The sequence below is a fragment of the Nelumbo lutea genome, chromosome 4, assembly GCF_056320005.1.
Source record: "Nelumbo lutea isolate HS-2025 chromosome 4, American lotus-T2T, whole genome shotgun sequence".
NCBI classification, from domain to species: Eukaryota; Viridiplantae; Streptophyta; class Magnoliopsida; order Proteales; family Nelumbonaceae; genus Nelumbo; species Nelumbo lutea.
In genome coordinates, this window is record NC_142687.1 from 43,098,181 (window position 1) to 43,115,280 (window position 17,100).

At 31.5% G+C, this 17,100-nt stretch overlaps 1 protein-coding gene across 1 annotated transcript in view; it reads right to left on the minus strand.

Moving 5' to 3' along the window:
- Nucleotides 1–7,506, minus strand: part of D-CDES (D-cysteine desulfhydrase) — a 44,601-nt gene extending 37,095 nt beyond the window's left edge. Inside the window, exons 1-4 of the mRNA XM_088984363.1 lie at nt 7,197–7,506; nt 5,685–5,750; nt 5,086–5,280; nt 4,851–4,961 (exon numbers count right to left, since the gene is read on the minus strand). Of these exons, the coding sequence (XP_088840489.1) occupies nt 4,851–4,961; nt 5,086–5,280; nt 5,685–5,750; nt 7,197–7,424 (600 nt within the window). The 5' untranslated portion in view covers nt 7,425–7,506. The remainder of the gene's footprint in view (nt 1–4,850; nt 4,962–5,085; nt 5,281–5,684; nt 5,751–7,196) is intronic.
- Nucleotides 7,507–17,100: the final 9,594 nt, after the last annotated feature.

Below are 17,100 nucleotides of genomic sequence, written 5' to 3' on the forward strand. Positions count from 1 at the left end.
AGAGGGAATGGAGAAAGAGTAGGGAACAAAACTGAGAAAGGAGACTGACTTCCAAGGATAGACATGGTCATCTAATTGATGAGAAAACATGATGTAAGAACAACATCACCCCAAAAATGCTTTGGAACATTCATATCAAGCATAATAGACCGAGTAGTTTCAAGTAAGTGTCGATTCTTCCATTCAGCCACGTCATTCTGTTGTGGGGTATAAGAACAAGAAAGTTTTGTGAATTACCCCATGGTGCTCTAAGTATTGCTGAAATGGTGTAGAGGTGTACTCTTTTGCACTGTCCAAGCAAAGAATTTTAATATGAACACCAAATTGGGTACGAATTTCAGCATGAAACTTTTGAAAAATAGAGAACAATTCACTTTTGTCTTTCATAAGATAAAGCCATGCCATCCGTCGAATAATCATCAACAAAAATTACAAAGTACTTGTAGCCATTGTACAACACTACTTTATTTGGACCCCAAACATCTTAATGAAATAAAGAAAAAGGACTCAAAACACAACTATCAACTTTAGGATTAAAAGAGACTTTATGGTATTTCCCAAGCTAACACGACTCACAATCCACCTGCCTCATGCCATTAGAGAGGAGTAAGAGATGATTGAAGAGTTGCTTTCGAACCACCACCGTCGAGGTAATACAATCCACCTGCCTCATGCCCTCCACCAATCTTCATCCTCGTCTTGAGATCTTGAAACACACAAGAAGAGGGATAAAATGTTATAGAACAATTAAGTGACTTGGTTAATCTACTAATAGACATAAGGTTAAACGGAAACTTGGGTACATATAAGACGGAGGATAAAGATAAAGAAGTAAGGTGAGGTCAACATCACCCACACCACAAATGGGAGAAGTAGAACTATTAGCAAGGGTAATTGTTTGGGATGTAGAAGAGTGACAAAGTGAAGAAAGCACACCTAGAGTCCCAGTCATATGATCAGATGCTTCAGAGTCAATAATCCAGTTTGAGGGTTTGAATGCCAAGCAAACCATACCTGAATGTGCAAGAGTGGAGTGTTCTACTGAAAGGATGTCTAAAGAAACTTATCATACTCCTCATGTGGGACACTCACCATTTCCTTTACAAAAGCACCTATAAATGTGGAGGATGTCTGATCAGCCTGCTAGTTCTCACTATATGACCACCACTAGTCACAACATGATTGGCCCAAGTGTTGTGTGGACCATGTAAGTCATAACAGAAGGTAACAGCATGCCCCTCTAATCCACAGTATGTGCACCTCCTAGTACTAATACTTGTCCTCTACTACGACCTCCCCCTAAATCTCGACCTCCACTACGACCACCAATACGATTGAACATACGACCACCTTTGGTCCTTGGAAATCCACAACCTCCCCCTCTCGTCACCTTTGGTCCTTGGAAATCCATACCTGTCCAAGAGAGAGGAAGGCTTCGTAGGTTCAATAGGAATCCTCCAAAGTCGAGCAAACACTCCTCAAGAGAGGGGAGAGCAAATCCACCTAATATTTGTGCTCGAACAGGTTCATATTCAGATTTTAAACCCACTAAAAACCTTGTCGCATCAAGTTGTTCTCGTTGTTGCTACTGAATTTTGACATCCGAAGTCAAAGGGCGATACATGTTAAGCTCATTACAAAGGTTTCTCATGCTTGCATAATACTCTTCTAAACTTTGATTTCCCTGCTTCAAGTTAAAGTACTCCTAATAAAATTGGTGCACTCTAGTAGTGTTATCTTGGCCCAAATAAAGTTTCTTAGCATGGTCCCAGATCTCCCTACTTGTATCCAAGAACATAAAATTCACACCAATTTTAAGCTCCATGCTATTCCACAACCAAGTCATAACCTGTGCTTCCTCCTATTCCCACTCACTAAACCCTAGAGAGTCAGAAGAGGATTTCTCCTCCCTCACATGTTTCACCTTCTTGGCTCTCAAGAACAATTCCACTAATTTAGCCCATGGCACATAGTTCTCACCATTTAATTTGATAGAGGTCATTTGAGCATTCAGGTAATCAGGGGAAATCATAACACCAGTCTTATTATCACTACCCTCTCCTATTGTTGCCATTATAACAAAAAAAAAAATCCAACTACAAGAGACAAAAGTCACCCTTCATTATTCATCACTACACCACACACCACACAATAAAGCATTGTTATTACAACACTACTGCTGCCATAGGTTCAGCACCAGAAAACCCTACTGTTACCACACATATTCGGACATAAACAGAGAGAAAAACAGTCCATATACGTACCTATCAATCAACACTGCCACATGGATGAAATCCATTCCAAAAGAGAGAGAACACACTACACTATCAGCCAACTAGAGAGTTATGTTCACACCTGTCCACAACCAACCCTCTTTGAGTCATCGATTAAAGGGTTTCTAACAAACCACCACTACAGCAACTGGAGGCATAGTTACCTCCAAGAAGGAAAGACGACCACTCCTTTTTGGTCACTTATCGATCCTCCAATTTGTTTGGGAGTTATTTCAAAAAGAAGTTCTGATATGGCGATCCCAAGAGGAAGGAAGAAGAGAGAAAAAACTGAGTTCTAGACTGATTTTCTAGTGCTCTGATACCATGTTAATGATTCGATTAACACTAGTTCAGTCCTAGGTCTGAGATAAGTAAGAAGGAAAGAAGAAGAAGAAGAGAAAGAAGAGAGGAAAAGAACAAAGGGTTCGGTCTGAGAAGAGGAAAAGTCAATCTCTCTCAGCTGACCCACCTTATATTTATACTCTTTGTATTAGATTACAAAAGACAAATCAGTCCCTCATTAAATATGGGACACACAACTTAAACCCAGACGAAATAGACAACCCAACCTTAATTTAATAGGAAAATGACTAAACTACCCTTGAATTGTCGATTCTAACACTTTGGAAGAAGGGTTTCAACATTGCAGACCTATTGTGTTCACTTTGTAATCAGGAGATAGAGACCTCAAATCATCTTTTCTTGCACTGTAACTTCAGTGGAGCTGTGTGGAATCATTTTCTGAAGGAAGTAGATCTGAACTGGTGCTTTCCCAAATCAATGAAAGCACTTTTAGAAGAGTGGCATGTTGCCGGACCAGTCATTCCCCTGGCAATCTTTTGGGCTATTTGGTATGGAAGAACTAGCAGAATTTTGAGCAGAACGTTTCAGCTGAAGCAGTAGTCATTAACATGATGGTGGAACTTCTCAAAGACTGACTCCCTATTCATAATGCTTTTTAAGGATGATACCTTGGTTGTTTCTCTTTCACAGGTTAATTTTTTTAAGATCATATTTTGGCATATACTTGTACAGAAACTCCTTGTACAGAGAACCATATACTTTTGTGTTAATACACTATACTTCACCTTTCTTCAAAAAAAGGACAATCAAGTTTTTCTTACTCAGATTATCTATTCCCAAACCCCCTTCCTCTTTCCTTCTACACACTAACTCCCATTTGACCAAGTTATCCTTCTCACCCACTCTAGAATCCAAAAGAAAGCCTCTTATTAATTTCTCAATTCTGTTGACAATTGCCTATGGCATTCTAAAGATTTAGAGGTAGTACAAAAGGAGATTAGCTAAAAAGCCCCTTCCTCTTATTCGTTTCCTCTCGAACTCCTAGAAGGCCCTTCTAGCAAATTCCTCACCACCCAAAATAAATAAACCCAAGCTTTTACTGATTGTTACCTCTCTTTCCACTAATTTCTGGATAGGCACACCACCTGAATCATCCTGATAATATGGTTAACATGTGCTATCTTTGTAAAGAGCAAGAGGAAAACATTTTCCATGTGTTCTTCTCCTATAATTTTGTCGGTTTTATTTGGAGACTGTTCACAAATCACAACCATGTTTGAGTAAGAGATTTTCATCCAATTCCACCTGCAGAAATTTTTTCTTCCTTGCCGAAGATAAGAGGATGCAAAAAAGCAAAAGTAATCTGGAATTGCATCCGTTTTGCAATATATTGGAATATCTAGAAGGAAAGAAATAGAAGAATATGTTAAGACAAATCTTGGACAATGGACAGGATAGTGGCAGCAATTACCAAATCTGTTGCAGAGTGGGCGCTGATATTACCAGAATTTGGACAAGTTACTAATGAAGATCTTGTGGACAAACTTGGGGAATTGTTAGGGTTTCAATTCTGTAATTTGGAAAATCTTGTATGTTTATATTAGTAAATTTTCTGCTGTTTTCTTGCATGTGGCTATATACCTTATCACCTGTGAGGATGTATTTCTTTTTTCTATTAAAGAAATTTAATTTTTCCCATAAAAAAAAAAGAATTTTCAGTAAACATTCATTTGAAACTTCTCAATCACTTAAATAAGTCTGTACCTTTAATCCTATAACATGACTCAAACAATTCTACACCACCATCTCTTGCCAATTGTCACTGAAGATCAATAACAACACTTTTGTCTCCTACATAGCCTTAATAGGTTATCAAGAAATGACTTTTTTTCCCAAGATCCACATTGTTTTAAAAAACCTATCAGCAAATCAATAAATGAAAACATGTGTCAAGGCTAAATATAGATGTGAACTGTTGAACATGACATCCTCAGGCAACAGAGAAGAATAACCATCCATCTGTTACATGGTTTAACAATGGAAGGTACAGTGCTAAATAACAGGATTACAGCAGGCATATTGCTTAATTGCATAGAATATTAACAGGAATGAATAAAGGACTACAAGCCTTGACTTTGACAGGAGCAACATATGATACTGTTATGTTGACTTCAAAGATCCAATTTAATGAATAGTTTAGACTGACTGTCTAGTTGCTCATTTAAATGATTAAAAGGATATTCAGAAGGAATTATAAAGTGTGATAGAACAAACCACACTCCCAGTTTTAGAATATTCTTCTTTTGAGACAAGTTCAACATGTGCTCCCACTAAACGCTCTACCAGAAGATTTCCTGTCAATCCAGGATCTTTGTCCACTAGAGTCTGAAAAATAAATGCACTGACAGATTTAAGTAACCAACTAATTCAGAATACCAATAAAAGACAGGGTATATTCAAAAAAGAAAAAAGAAAACAAAGCAAATGAAACCAAAATATAAAGAACAACCTTGGATGTACGTAGTATAAGATAGCAATCAAGATTCAAGTACTTTGCTGCTACAGCTGTTGCTCGGCAGTGGTTGCTTTGGATGCCTCCTATTGTTATAATACAATCTGCACCATGTTGTATGGCATCTGCCATCAAAAATTCTAGTTTTCTGACCTTGTTTCCACTCAATTGCATTCCTGTAAGGTCATCACGCTAGAAAATTCCAGATTATTCTGTCAGTGTAAAACAAAAGAATCATAAACAAGAGAAAGAGTCCAAGCCACCTTTCAGGTAGAACAGAGGACAACTAAAAGGCATGCAAGCATGTGGAACCAACCACTATATAGGCCCATTTGGAACAACTCTTGAACCTTATTCAAAAATTACAGGATTGACTTACTGAATGATGGGAATAGATGGATTTATTTCATATGAACAATGGATGTTTGCAACTATCTAGTAGGAAATCTATTCCTACAGAAAGCCACTAATAAATTGTCCTTGTTAACATGACAGATGCCTTGGATACCTTTATTTAGTAATATATCATTACTAAAGGATGAACATCAATAGAAAAGGGAACAAAATATTGAAAAGTAAATAAGCTCTCAATTCACCTTCAGCCACACCTCTGTATTCTTTGGCAGGTTGGGCAGATTCCATTTGTGGACAGGTGTAGGAAACTGATACAACAATGAATAAGGGGTTAGGTGGTGGTATACCAGCCTAACAAACTATTATGCTGCACATAACACACTTTTCCTAAATTAAGTGTATTGTTATCAAACAAAAAAGCACTACAATGAAATGAGGAGAGAGAGAGAGAGAGAGAAGAGAGAGAGAAGTTGGAAGTGAAGGCAAAACAGTCCACTTAACATGGAAACACGAAAGATAATTTCATATAATTCAACCCTTATGTGCTAAGAATGAATAACATATAGTACAAATGTTGGATTTTAATCTCATTAGAGATTAAACCCAATGGGTTTGATTGGTCAATTACATGAGAAATCACACATGCACACTTGCTTTAGAAAACAGTTTTTCTCTTATTAAAACCAATTTTAAACATGTCCCACATTGGAAAATTACAAGTTTTGTTTTGAGTTTTTTAATAGGAGCTGATTTACACTCCTTAGAAATAGTAAAGAAGAGTATGGAGGTTTGCTACCATGCAACGCGCGTGCACACGTGTACGCGCGTTTGTGCGATGCAATGAGACGCTTTAGAGGCACACTGTGCTCACTTCGAAGAAACCTTCAAAGTTAACAATCATTAACTATTAACTACCTTTTAAACAATCACAGTATTTGAAATTGTGACTGTTTAAAGTGTCTTTCTCTAAACTAGCACCTACTTTTTCTTCATAACTCTTCAAAAACTATTTAAGGAGCATGAATCAGACTTTTCACACAACAATTTCGAAATTCACTCTCTCTCTCTCTCTCTCTCTCTCTCTCCGGTCTACTACAAAGGTTTTTTCGAAGACTCTTCAACTTTGCTACTTACAGATTCTCGCCTAACGCTCTGTTGTATCCTGCGAATGAATTTGCCTATAACTCAACAACAAACTCAGTGTAACTAAGTGGGGGCAAATAACGTTCTAAAAATAGTGTCTTTATACGTGCCTCAGAGCTTCTCCTCTCGTGACCCCATTTCCTAACAACAAATTCAAAATCTCCTAGAGTTTCTGCTGAAACAGCATAGAATTTCAATTATTAATGGCTGACTAAATCATGCAATCCAAATTCTAGCACCAAATACCAATACGATCGGACAAGCTTTTAAGCCATTGGTATGACCTTTGATTCTTCTCGATGTATTGTGATTTTAAACTAAGAAAAACCCTACGGAGTCCACTTATCAATGAAAAAATCCAAAAGTCCATTTTGTACATTTTTAACAAATTAAGCTTCAAATTCTCTTTATGCTGACACTTATTAAGAATTTGATCTGATTTTATTAAGAATAATCACATTCGAATGAAACTAACGAAGTATCGGAACTACAATAATAAAGAAAACAATGAGAAATGGTTCAACCGGTCCCAAAATAGAACGACGAAATTCAAGATCAATCAGCGTTTCTTTATATTCTTCTACGAGCAATAGAAAATGGGGCAGACTTACATGTCCGAGGGAGAAGACGTGAGAAGGGATAGGGCTGAGATGGGAGGCCCATTCAGGAGGGACGTAAGGTTTCCTTGACAGAAAGCCGAAGTTCTCGTTTAGTCCTCCGCCTTCCATTAGAGAAAAAACGAGCTTCCTCCCTTGAGAGCTATGGATTCGTCGACGGCGGTTAGTGACGGGGACGCTGACTGCTGGAGAGCGGAAATGCAGTAAACAAGTGCCCAACATTAGGAAACGGCAGCTGACGCCTGACGTTGTCGTTGCCTCTGTTAGATACTCTCCGGTAGTCCAAACCAAGTATACGAATACAGAATACGGATATGATTCGAAAATGTACGGATATCAACGAAATATATAGAAATAAAATACATATAAATCATATAAATGTATTAATAATACTAAATCAAAAACTGAATTATGTATAAATAATCCATAAAAACATGAAAAATGTATACTTCAATAGATTATATAATAGGTTATATAAAAAGAAACATTGCAATCAATAATACGAATTGTAGAAAATTCAAACATCATACAATAATTAATACTTTATTTCAATTTCTATAATTATAATTTTTTAATTTTATTAAATTTTTGGGAATATTTATTAATTAATATTTTTATATAAATAATAAGTCTTTTTAAATAATAAATATGTTTTCATTTTTAACATATATTTTTTTGTTTTACATATAATTATAAAATACAACATATAAATCTTTTGAAGTAGATAAAATAAATTATTTATATCATTTTTTATTAAATTTTTTGGGGAAATTAAATCTTTGATTATTCATTTCAATTTTTATAATTATAATTTTCTTGGAAAAATTCATTTATTTAGCATTTTATATAATATTTATTTTTTCAATAATAATTATGTTTCAATTTTTAACATATAATTATTTGTAAAATAAAACATATAAATCATTTAAGGTAGATGAAATATATTGTTTTTATAATTATATTTTTATTTTTATTAAGGATGAAAAACAATCCAAAAGCGTTAATATACAATTTTGTCAAACTAGGCATAGATACACTTTTGTATCCATGCATACTAGACTATATCCATCAACGTAATGCAATACGGTTCGATAAGGAGGCGTATTGTGTCGATACACACAACTTGTGAGATACATACACAATCATGGCATATAGATATGATATACTCTGTATCGGGAGTATCATATCAATACTTTAATCCTTGCTCCAAATTTGAAAACTAAGGCTCAATCTGGAAGCAGTACAAATGCAAATATGTACAGTGTAAAAACATACAAAATAATATAAAATATAAGGTTTTGCACTCTACATATTTGCATTTGTACTTCTTTCAAACTCAGCCTAATGATTTCTCTCTACAAAAATGTTGGGCCGAGGTAAATATTCAGATCTGACCTTTGAACAAACCAAACAAGGATGTCTATGGGTCAGGAAGACCTACACGACCATATCAAACCAACCAAAATATAGGGTTGTTTTCAGTTGGTCATCAACTTGAACAAATCGTCCGAACACTCGAACCCATTTTCAAATTTGACTTTTTTAAACTCATAAATCCTTCAAAAACTATAGAATTGGTCAGAGACCCATAGACTCAAGCAATTGAATTGTGGACCTAACCTAAATTCTCTCATTTTTCTCATTGTCACTTTTGATTATCTTTCTTGAATTCAAGTCCAAAAAAACACAATGATCATGACAAAAAATGGTTGATGAACAATTAAGCAGATCTTTTAGTAAGACTACTAATAGACAACATTTTTTGTGTTCAATGTAGGAACATGTAAAACTGATGAAAGAATGAGACCATCAAATATTCTAATATCACCCTTTTAGGGGTGATCATGGACTGATTCATGCCAAACCCAAGCCATGAGGCCAGAATTTGTGCCTATGGCATCTAAATAAAATTTTAATTATTTATAAAATTCTAAATTAAATAATGTATAATCTATCTATACTATATTATATAACAATATAGGTCGCATCAAATGCCTTTTCCTTATTTCATTCCTCTTTTGCTACTTCCTCCTTGAATCTCTCTCCTATCTCCCTTACCCCGTCCCAGCCCTTCTATGTAGCCACGTGGTAGACTTCTCCTCTTCACTAGAGTCACATTCCAACATCCTCTCTCCCATGTTCCCAATCACTCAGTCAACTTTCTCCTAAAATTTCTCATAAATTATCTCTCCTAACTAAAGTTCCTCCTAAAACACCTCTTAATTTATCTTACATGTTCAATCTAGTCAATGGCACCACTATTCCCTATTTTCTCCTAAATTATCTCCAATTATTTCCAATTTCTATTTATCTCCTAAATTACTTATAATTTAAGAAAGACATTCTCTTCTAAATTATACCTACCTAAAAAAGTTTAAATTATAATTTTTAATAACCATTTAAATAATCTCTCTCTCTCTCTCTCTCTCTCTCTCTCTCTCTCTCTCTCTATATATATATATATATATATATATTATATATATATATATATATATATATATATTAAAATTGGTTTGTCCATGTCAGCAGCCTTCTCCTTTGAGGGAAAATATTTATCTATTTTCTCCATTTTTTGCTTTTTTTTCTTATTTTATTTTATTTTAAAAATATAACAATAATAAATATGTGGCAATTTCAAATAACCCACTTTTATCATAACCCAGGTTTTAGATGAGAACCAGTATAGGAAGACATATAAGGGGGAAAGGTTAACCAATTCTTCTTTCTTATCTCTCTCTATTCTTCACGTTCAAAACCCAACTTATATTTTTTCTGTTTTGGGTGAATAGCAGGGTTGTTTCTCTAATTGGTTCGATCAAAAACCACAAAGCAGGGGCGGTAGGTTCTTCCTCTTGGATTGTTCTGAAAGGTATGTATTCCAACCCTCTTTGTTTGACACAAAAGCATTTATCACTTTTCCATATGAAAGTTCAAAGCTTAAAGACCGGACTACGACCAAATCTAGTTTTTCTTGGCCAATTTTCATGCAAAGATTGGATGATGGAAACTTTTCCTTAGTTTCATGCAAAGATTGGTCGAAAACTACATGGCAGTTTGCTTCTATGTTCGCTCTTTCAAGCGAACGTTAGGCGAAGAAGAAAGCCTTCAAACTCTACGGGTCAGGTTTGACTATGTCAACCCGGTCCATTTAACTAATGTGACATGGCAGCTTTATTAAATGGATCGGGTTCTAATTAGATAACAATCCATTTCTGGTTCATTCCCGATTTAATAGAGTTTTTATTTAATTATAGTATTTATTAAATCAACATACATTTTTACAGTTTTCATTACATAAAAGTACTATATTTACTAAATCAAAATACATTGCATAAAAATGTTGTATTTATTAAATAAAATATGGTTTTTACATAAAAGTTATTATACATAAAAATACATTTTTTATTAAATAAAGATACAATATCTACTAAATCAAAATACAATATTTATTAAATAAAAATACAAATTTTATTACATATAAATAATGCATTTATTAAATACAATATTTTAATTAGCAATATATTGTTAGTGGAATTTTTTATTAATTACAATGTTTAATAAAATACAATGTTTAATTCATTATTTTAATTAAGGTATTTATTTAGTTAATAGTATTTTCTATTATTATGTTTGGCTTTTATAATGGGGGTAAGGGTAGTTTGTAATTTTAAGGGGTATTTAGTAATTTCTTTAAGCTCAAGGGATATTTTGGTCAATATGGGTCTAAGGAGGTCAAAACTAAAATTCTAATATAATGGTGGGTATTTTGGGTAAAAAATGTGGGTATATTGGTTTGAGTATACATAGTGGTTTTGTATGTGTAGGCCAATGAGATTGACTAAAATAGAATATTTTTTATATGGAGGTTTAAATGAGAGTATTTTTGTTAAAATTTTATAAGGTCGGGTTTCTAAGCGTTTTGAATTCGATTGGTGTGTTCAAATTGGCCCAAATAGGCCCAAATTAGGCAGATCGTAAGGGTAGTGATTCAATCAATCTAAAGCATTCTAGATTGATTGGTAAAGTCAGATTGGCCCAACCTTGCTTGCTTCGGGTAGATCCAAAAAAGGGCTTGATTTGGTTAATCCGAAGCTTTGAAACAAAATCTTAGTGCAATGAAGAGGCAAACAAAGGATTGTGGGCTAAATTTCTATGAGTAGGGTTTTTAGGGTGTCCAGGATCTCATGGAAACATCTAATTGGTTTTAGAGGGCCAAAATTTTAGGATCAAGGAGATCCTGGGATGCTTCAGGGCAACAAGAGGGTTTGAAAGGGAATATTGATTTGATTAAAGAGTAAGTGAATGAATCTTAGGTTGGAATTTCATGGATAGGTGTTTTAGGAGGTCGTAGGCCTGATGGTAGGGTTTGGGGTTTTTAGGCGCTTCAGAGGGATCATAATGGTCTAATTGGGTGTTTGGGAAATTTTAGCGACGACTAAGCAAAAATTAGGTGTTGACAATGAGGTTTCTAAAGGTATTTATCTATTGGATCATTTGGTGGGGTTTGATTGGTCTATAAATGGTATGATCATTGGCATTTAAGAAATGAATATATTGGCTAATGAGATAGCCCAGATCAAGGGTTAAATGGAGGATATCTATGATAAAATTTATGGTTAGGTGTTTATAGGTATCTAGGTCCCTTTAAAAGCCCATTAACTCTAATTTGTAATTCGGTTTAAAAAATTCCCGTGCATTGCATGGGTATCAACTAGATATTAAACTACTGACCAAATCAACGGTTTTTGGCAAAATAATGGTTCTAGGGTAAAATGGAACTATCACCTGACTGGTTCCGGTTTTTTCAGGTCTGATTTTGGAAACCATGATATAAATCAAATAATATAAATAGGTTAAGGTTAAACAATCAAAAAAATATTAATTTAAAAATACACTAAACTTTCATAAAAATAAATGTTAACAAAACTTAGTAAATATTAAAAATGTGTTTCAATTCCACTTAAAAATCTAACTTAATAAATGCTAATAAAAATAAGAAATTTAAATATAAAAATATTATTTGATAGTTTTAATAATATTATTAGATAACTTATGAGTTGAGACCTTAATAAATGCTAATAAAAAATATTAATTGATAGCTTTAAATTACCAACAATTAATTAGAAAATCATAAGGTTCAAAGTATCGACACAGGCCGATACGTTGGTAGAGCGTATAAACTGCCTCTTTCTATAACACAATCCAATTTTTAATTTAATACTTTTAGTCAATTAACAACACATTTTTATTTTAAATTTAATATTAATTAAAAGTAAATAAAGTTATTAAATCTTTCAGATTTTCCCGTGCACCGCATGAGTCCCCACTAGTTATTGAGTAAAAGAAATAGTCTAGCTAAGGATTAATGTAATCAGAAAACAAAACCATTTTGTTGATAATTTATTTTCTTTATAATTATCCATAGAGAATTAAGTCACAAAACGGGTTGCTTAACTAAATAAAATTTTAACAGCAAATTATTTAAACCACCCCTCTATGTTAAAAATTAATTTATTAGGTTGCTTAATAAAATCTAAAATGATTTTCACGTACTTAAACTTAATTGTTAGTAGTTAACTTGCTTCATTTATTTAAATTTTTAATAGGTTGCTTAACAAAATGTATAATTTAACAGCAATTTAATTAATTTACTATTAATTTTTCTAATTAAATCATAAATTAAATACTTTATTTAAATGCACTACACAAACCTCCCCTATATTTAAATAACTAACAATTTTAAATAACAAAAATATATAACATAACTAAATTTTAAATATTTAAAATAATGAAATCATGTAATAAATTTTAAAAACTACTTAAAATAGAAAAATAATTATAATAGATTTCATAATATTCAAATTAATAATTTAATAAATAAATCATATATTTTAAATATTATTTAAATAATCAACAAATATATTAAATAGAAAATTTATGTAATAACTTTGAAATTTTATTAAGACTGAAAAATTATAATAGATTTAATAATATTTAATAATAAAATATAAAACTTAAATAATTTTAAAAAATTAAATAAAATAGACTAAATAATTTATTGGTAATGAAGATTCCAAATAAAAAATATGTAATAATTTTCGAAAAATATTTTTTAATGGATATTAAAAATAGAATAATAATGACAATTATTGTTGTAATAGTAATAAAAATATTATTTCACTTATATCAAATAATAATTCTAGATAGTAATTTTCAGAAAAGTTAATATTTATTAATAATAGTTTATAAGCTTTATCTATATCATTATATATTTATATACATTAAAATTAATATTATTGTATTCTTAGTAATTATTTATTGAATTTATTTTAATATATATTTTCAATAATTATTTATAAATATATTTTTGTTTTGTTATTTAACATTCTGAAATTTAAATTATTGTAGTTATCGGATTTATTGGATTTTTGTTATAAATTTATTTTTAGTAATTGTGTATTTTTGTTATTTGTTGATTAATATTTATTAGAGATTAAACTATTATTGATTAATTTAATATATATTATATTTTGATTAAAAATATATTTTTAATATTTATTATATTTTTATTAAAAATATATTTTTCAATAATTATATATTTTGGTTATAAATTTTCAATAACTATTGGAGATTAAACTATTGTTATTTATTAGCCAACTAAGGGGTGCATGGCTCGATTGGTAGGTTTGCTGGTGCGTCCAAGCATAGATGGCAGATTCAATTCTTGCAACCACGGACTTTGAGGAGAGAGTTATTAGTGTGGCGCATATTTTTAAATACCAAAAAATCTATTATTATTTATTAAATATTAGACTATTTATTTAGTTAAAATTAATCATTATTATTTTATATTGTAAAAAAATACTAAAAGTAGTATGAAAACATAAATAATTCAGAAAACTTTCTCCCTCTCTCATAACGATATATATCTCAGCATGCCTGGCCCAGAGAGTAGGAAAATAGGGCAAATCTCTTTATCGTTTTTTACCTTTTCTTCAAACTAATCCAGGAAACTTGCTTAGTTGCTTAAAGAATTTCTTTGTTCGTTCTCATAAATCTCTCAACACATTGATTGGTCGAGCATGGTTTAAATAATGCATCAGTGAGTGGTTCATAGAGTTTTTATGCTTTTTTTTCAAGCTTTTGGAGAGAGATGAAATGCTACCCACTGCTCAACGCGTCTCACCAGCTGTGGCAGTGAACCAGATTAATTCAAGTGTTATTATTTTTAATACTTTTCTAACGACAGAGTTGGAAAATATTGATTTTGAGAAGAAAACCGACCCATCCGAGCCACCTGAGAGGCCCTACTGTACGTCACTATCACTGCTCTGTCGAGCGAACAACTTAATGTATATAGGGTCAAGAAGGAGACCCAAGATGGGTTACCAAGTCAGGTTATCATTGGATATTTGGGACAGGTACTATTGGCTGGTGGATAGCAACCTGGCTGGCTGGAAACCCTAGCTGAGTTTTCAACGACAGCCTGCAAAAGTGGTTGAGAAACATAAACTTCACGGACACACAAAGTAAATTATATGACCATCGAGTAGTCACTACAACAGAAATGAATCTGATTTGATATATAGATTCAGTCAAGGCTGAATGATCCAGCTTTGTGGTGAAATAGAGTGCCGAGAACTGGAGTTTAATTAGCACGTATAATAGAATGTAGATTCAACATTTTGAATCAAACGGTCACTAATGTTATGGTTAATTGGATGTGCCATCAAATAACTGGAGCGAACGACTGCAAGAAGCTGGAAAAATATTGATTTTTGGGAGAAAACCAACCCATATGATCCACCCGAGAGCCCTGCTATGTTACTGCTGTCGCTCTGTTGAGCGAAAGGCTTTAACTTAGATCGGGTCAAGAAGGAGACCTAATATGGGTTTCGGGTTGGTTTGTATTGGGTATTCGGTTTGGGTTATCGCATGTTTTCTGGTTTTACTTCATGGTTATCAACTTTTTTAAATTTGATTTCCCGATTATTGTTCACTAATTAGTTATTGTTTGTTAATATTTCAGTAATTTTCAACAAAATTTGAAATTTATTCAATTATAAATTAATGAATTCTTAGTTGAAAATAGCATAAAATTATTAAGTATTATAATTACATGAAATTATTTTTTGTAATTTTTCCATTAACTAAATATTATATTAAAACTAAAAATTAAAGTAGTTCCATTAAAAAAATTAATTATTTTACCATTTTATCTAACTCACTTAATTAAAAAAAAGACTACTGATTAGTTTATATTAGAAAAAGATAAATCGGTGTAATTCTTAAAGTACACCATTTAAAAAAATAAATTATTTAATAATTTAAAAATAAATTTGAATAAATTTTCAAAATTACATAGATGTAATAAAATTTCCAAATTTTCATGAAATTGCATTTTTGAAAATTAAATACAATAATTTAGTGTACTTTTAGAAATTTACCATGTGGTCCATATTCAATATATCCTTTTGTTATTTTTGTCAACAAATTGAATATTGTGTTGATGGGGAGTGGGTACCTTGCCTTGAACCTGCTCGACACTAGAAATGGGGCAGGGAAAATTCAAGGATTCCCCATCCTTGGTGATGAGTGGGTGCCTTCTCTTGAACTCGCTTGACATTGAGGCCGAGGCAAGGAAATTCGAAGATTCCCTATCCCTAATTGGAAGTGGGTGTCTTGCCCTAAACTTGCTTAACATTGGGGATGGGGCGAGGATGTGATAGAGTAGTGCCTTGACTACGGGGCAGAGACAAGGATAAGGTGCCTGCCTCGAACCTGCCCCGTTGCCACTCCTATATAATTGTTAATTATTAGTGAAATTAATAAAAATGTTAGCTTTTATAGTTATTTTTATTTATTTAAAGTTAATCAAAATTTTACTAAAAAATAATGAGAATAATAATTATTTTCTATAAATCAACATAAAATGAAAAATACAATTTTTAAAAATTTAAATATTTATAATAAATTTGAATTTTTTAGTTAATTAACAACAAAATAATTAATTAATAGTAAATAAAATGATTCAATCTTTCATATTTTCCCATGCATTGCACAAGCCATCACTAGTATATATATTAAAACACAATAATCTAGAAATTTTCTCCTTTTTTAAATTTTTTATTTTTTATTCCATGTTATTTTTGAAACAACCAATAGGCACAAACACATGTTCTCATACCCTAAATAATATCCTCTCCTAAATTTTTTCTTAAACTACCTCCCTCACTTTCTCCTAAATTATCTCTAATTCCTATTTATCTCCTAAATTATCTCAAATTCCTATTTATCCTCTACCCCACTTTTTATCTATATATCCATCTAAAGAAATTTTGAATAGAAAAATTTAAGAATGATTTAAATATTTTAATAAAATCATACAATAACTTTAAAATATTTATTAAAAATACAAAAAAATCATTACAATTTATTTAATAATGTTCATATTTACTAATAAATTTATATTTTCACAAAATTCATCACAAAATTATGTAATAACAATACAAATTATGATTTTCTAAATTATTCAATTTAAATGTTTTTCAATAACTAAATATCTTAAATAACCGAATATTAAAAATAGCTGCATAATTATATAACAAAACATTTAATATTATGTTATAACTTTAAAGTAAATAAAATTGAAATAGCCAAAAATTTTATATATTTTATATATTATTTAAATATTTAAATAACAAAACATTTTAAATAACAAAATATTTAACATAATTAGATTTTATATAGTTAGAATAACAAAATCATGTAATAAATTTAAATAATTTCTTAAAATTAGAAAAATAAGTATAACATAATATTCAAATTAATAATAATTTAATATTTTATAAATTAATAATGAAATTATGTAATGACAGTATAAATTATAGTTTTATGA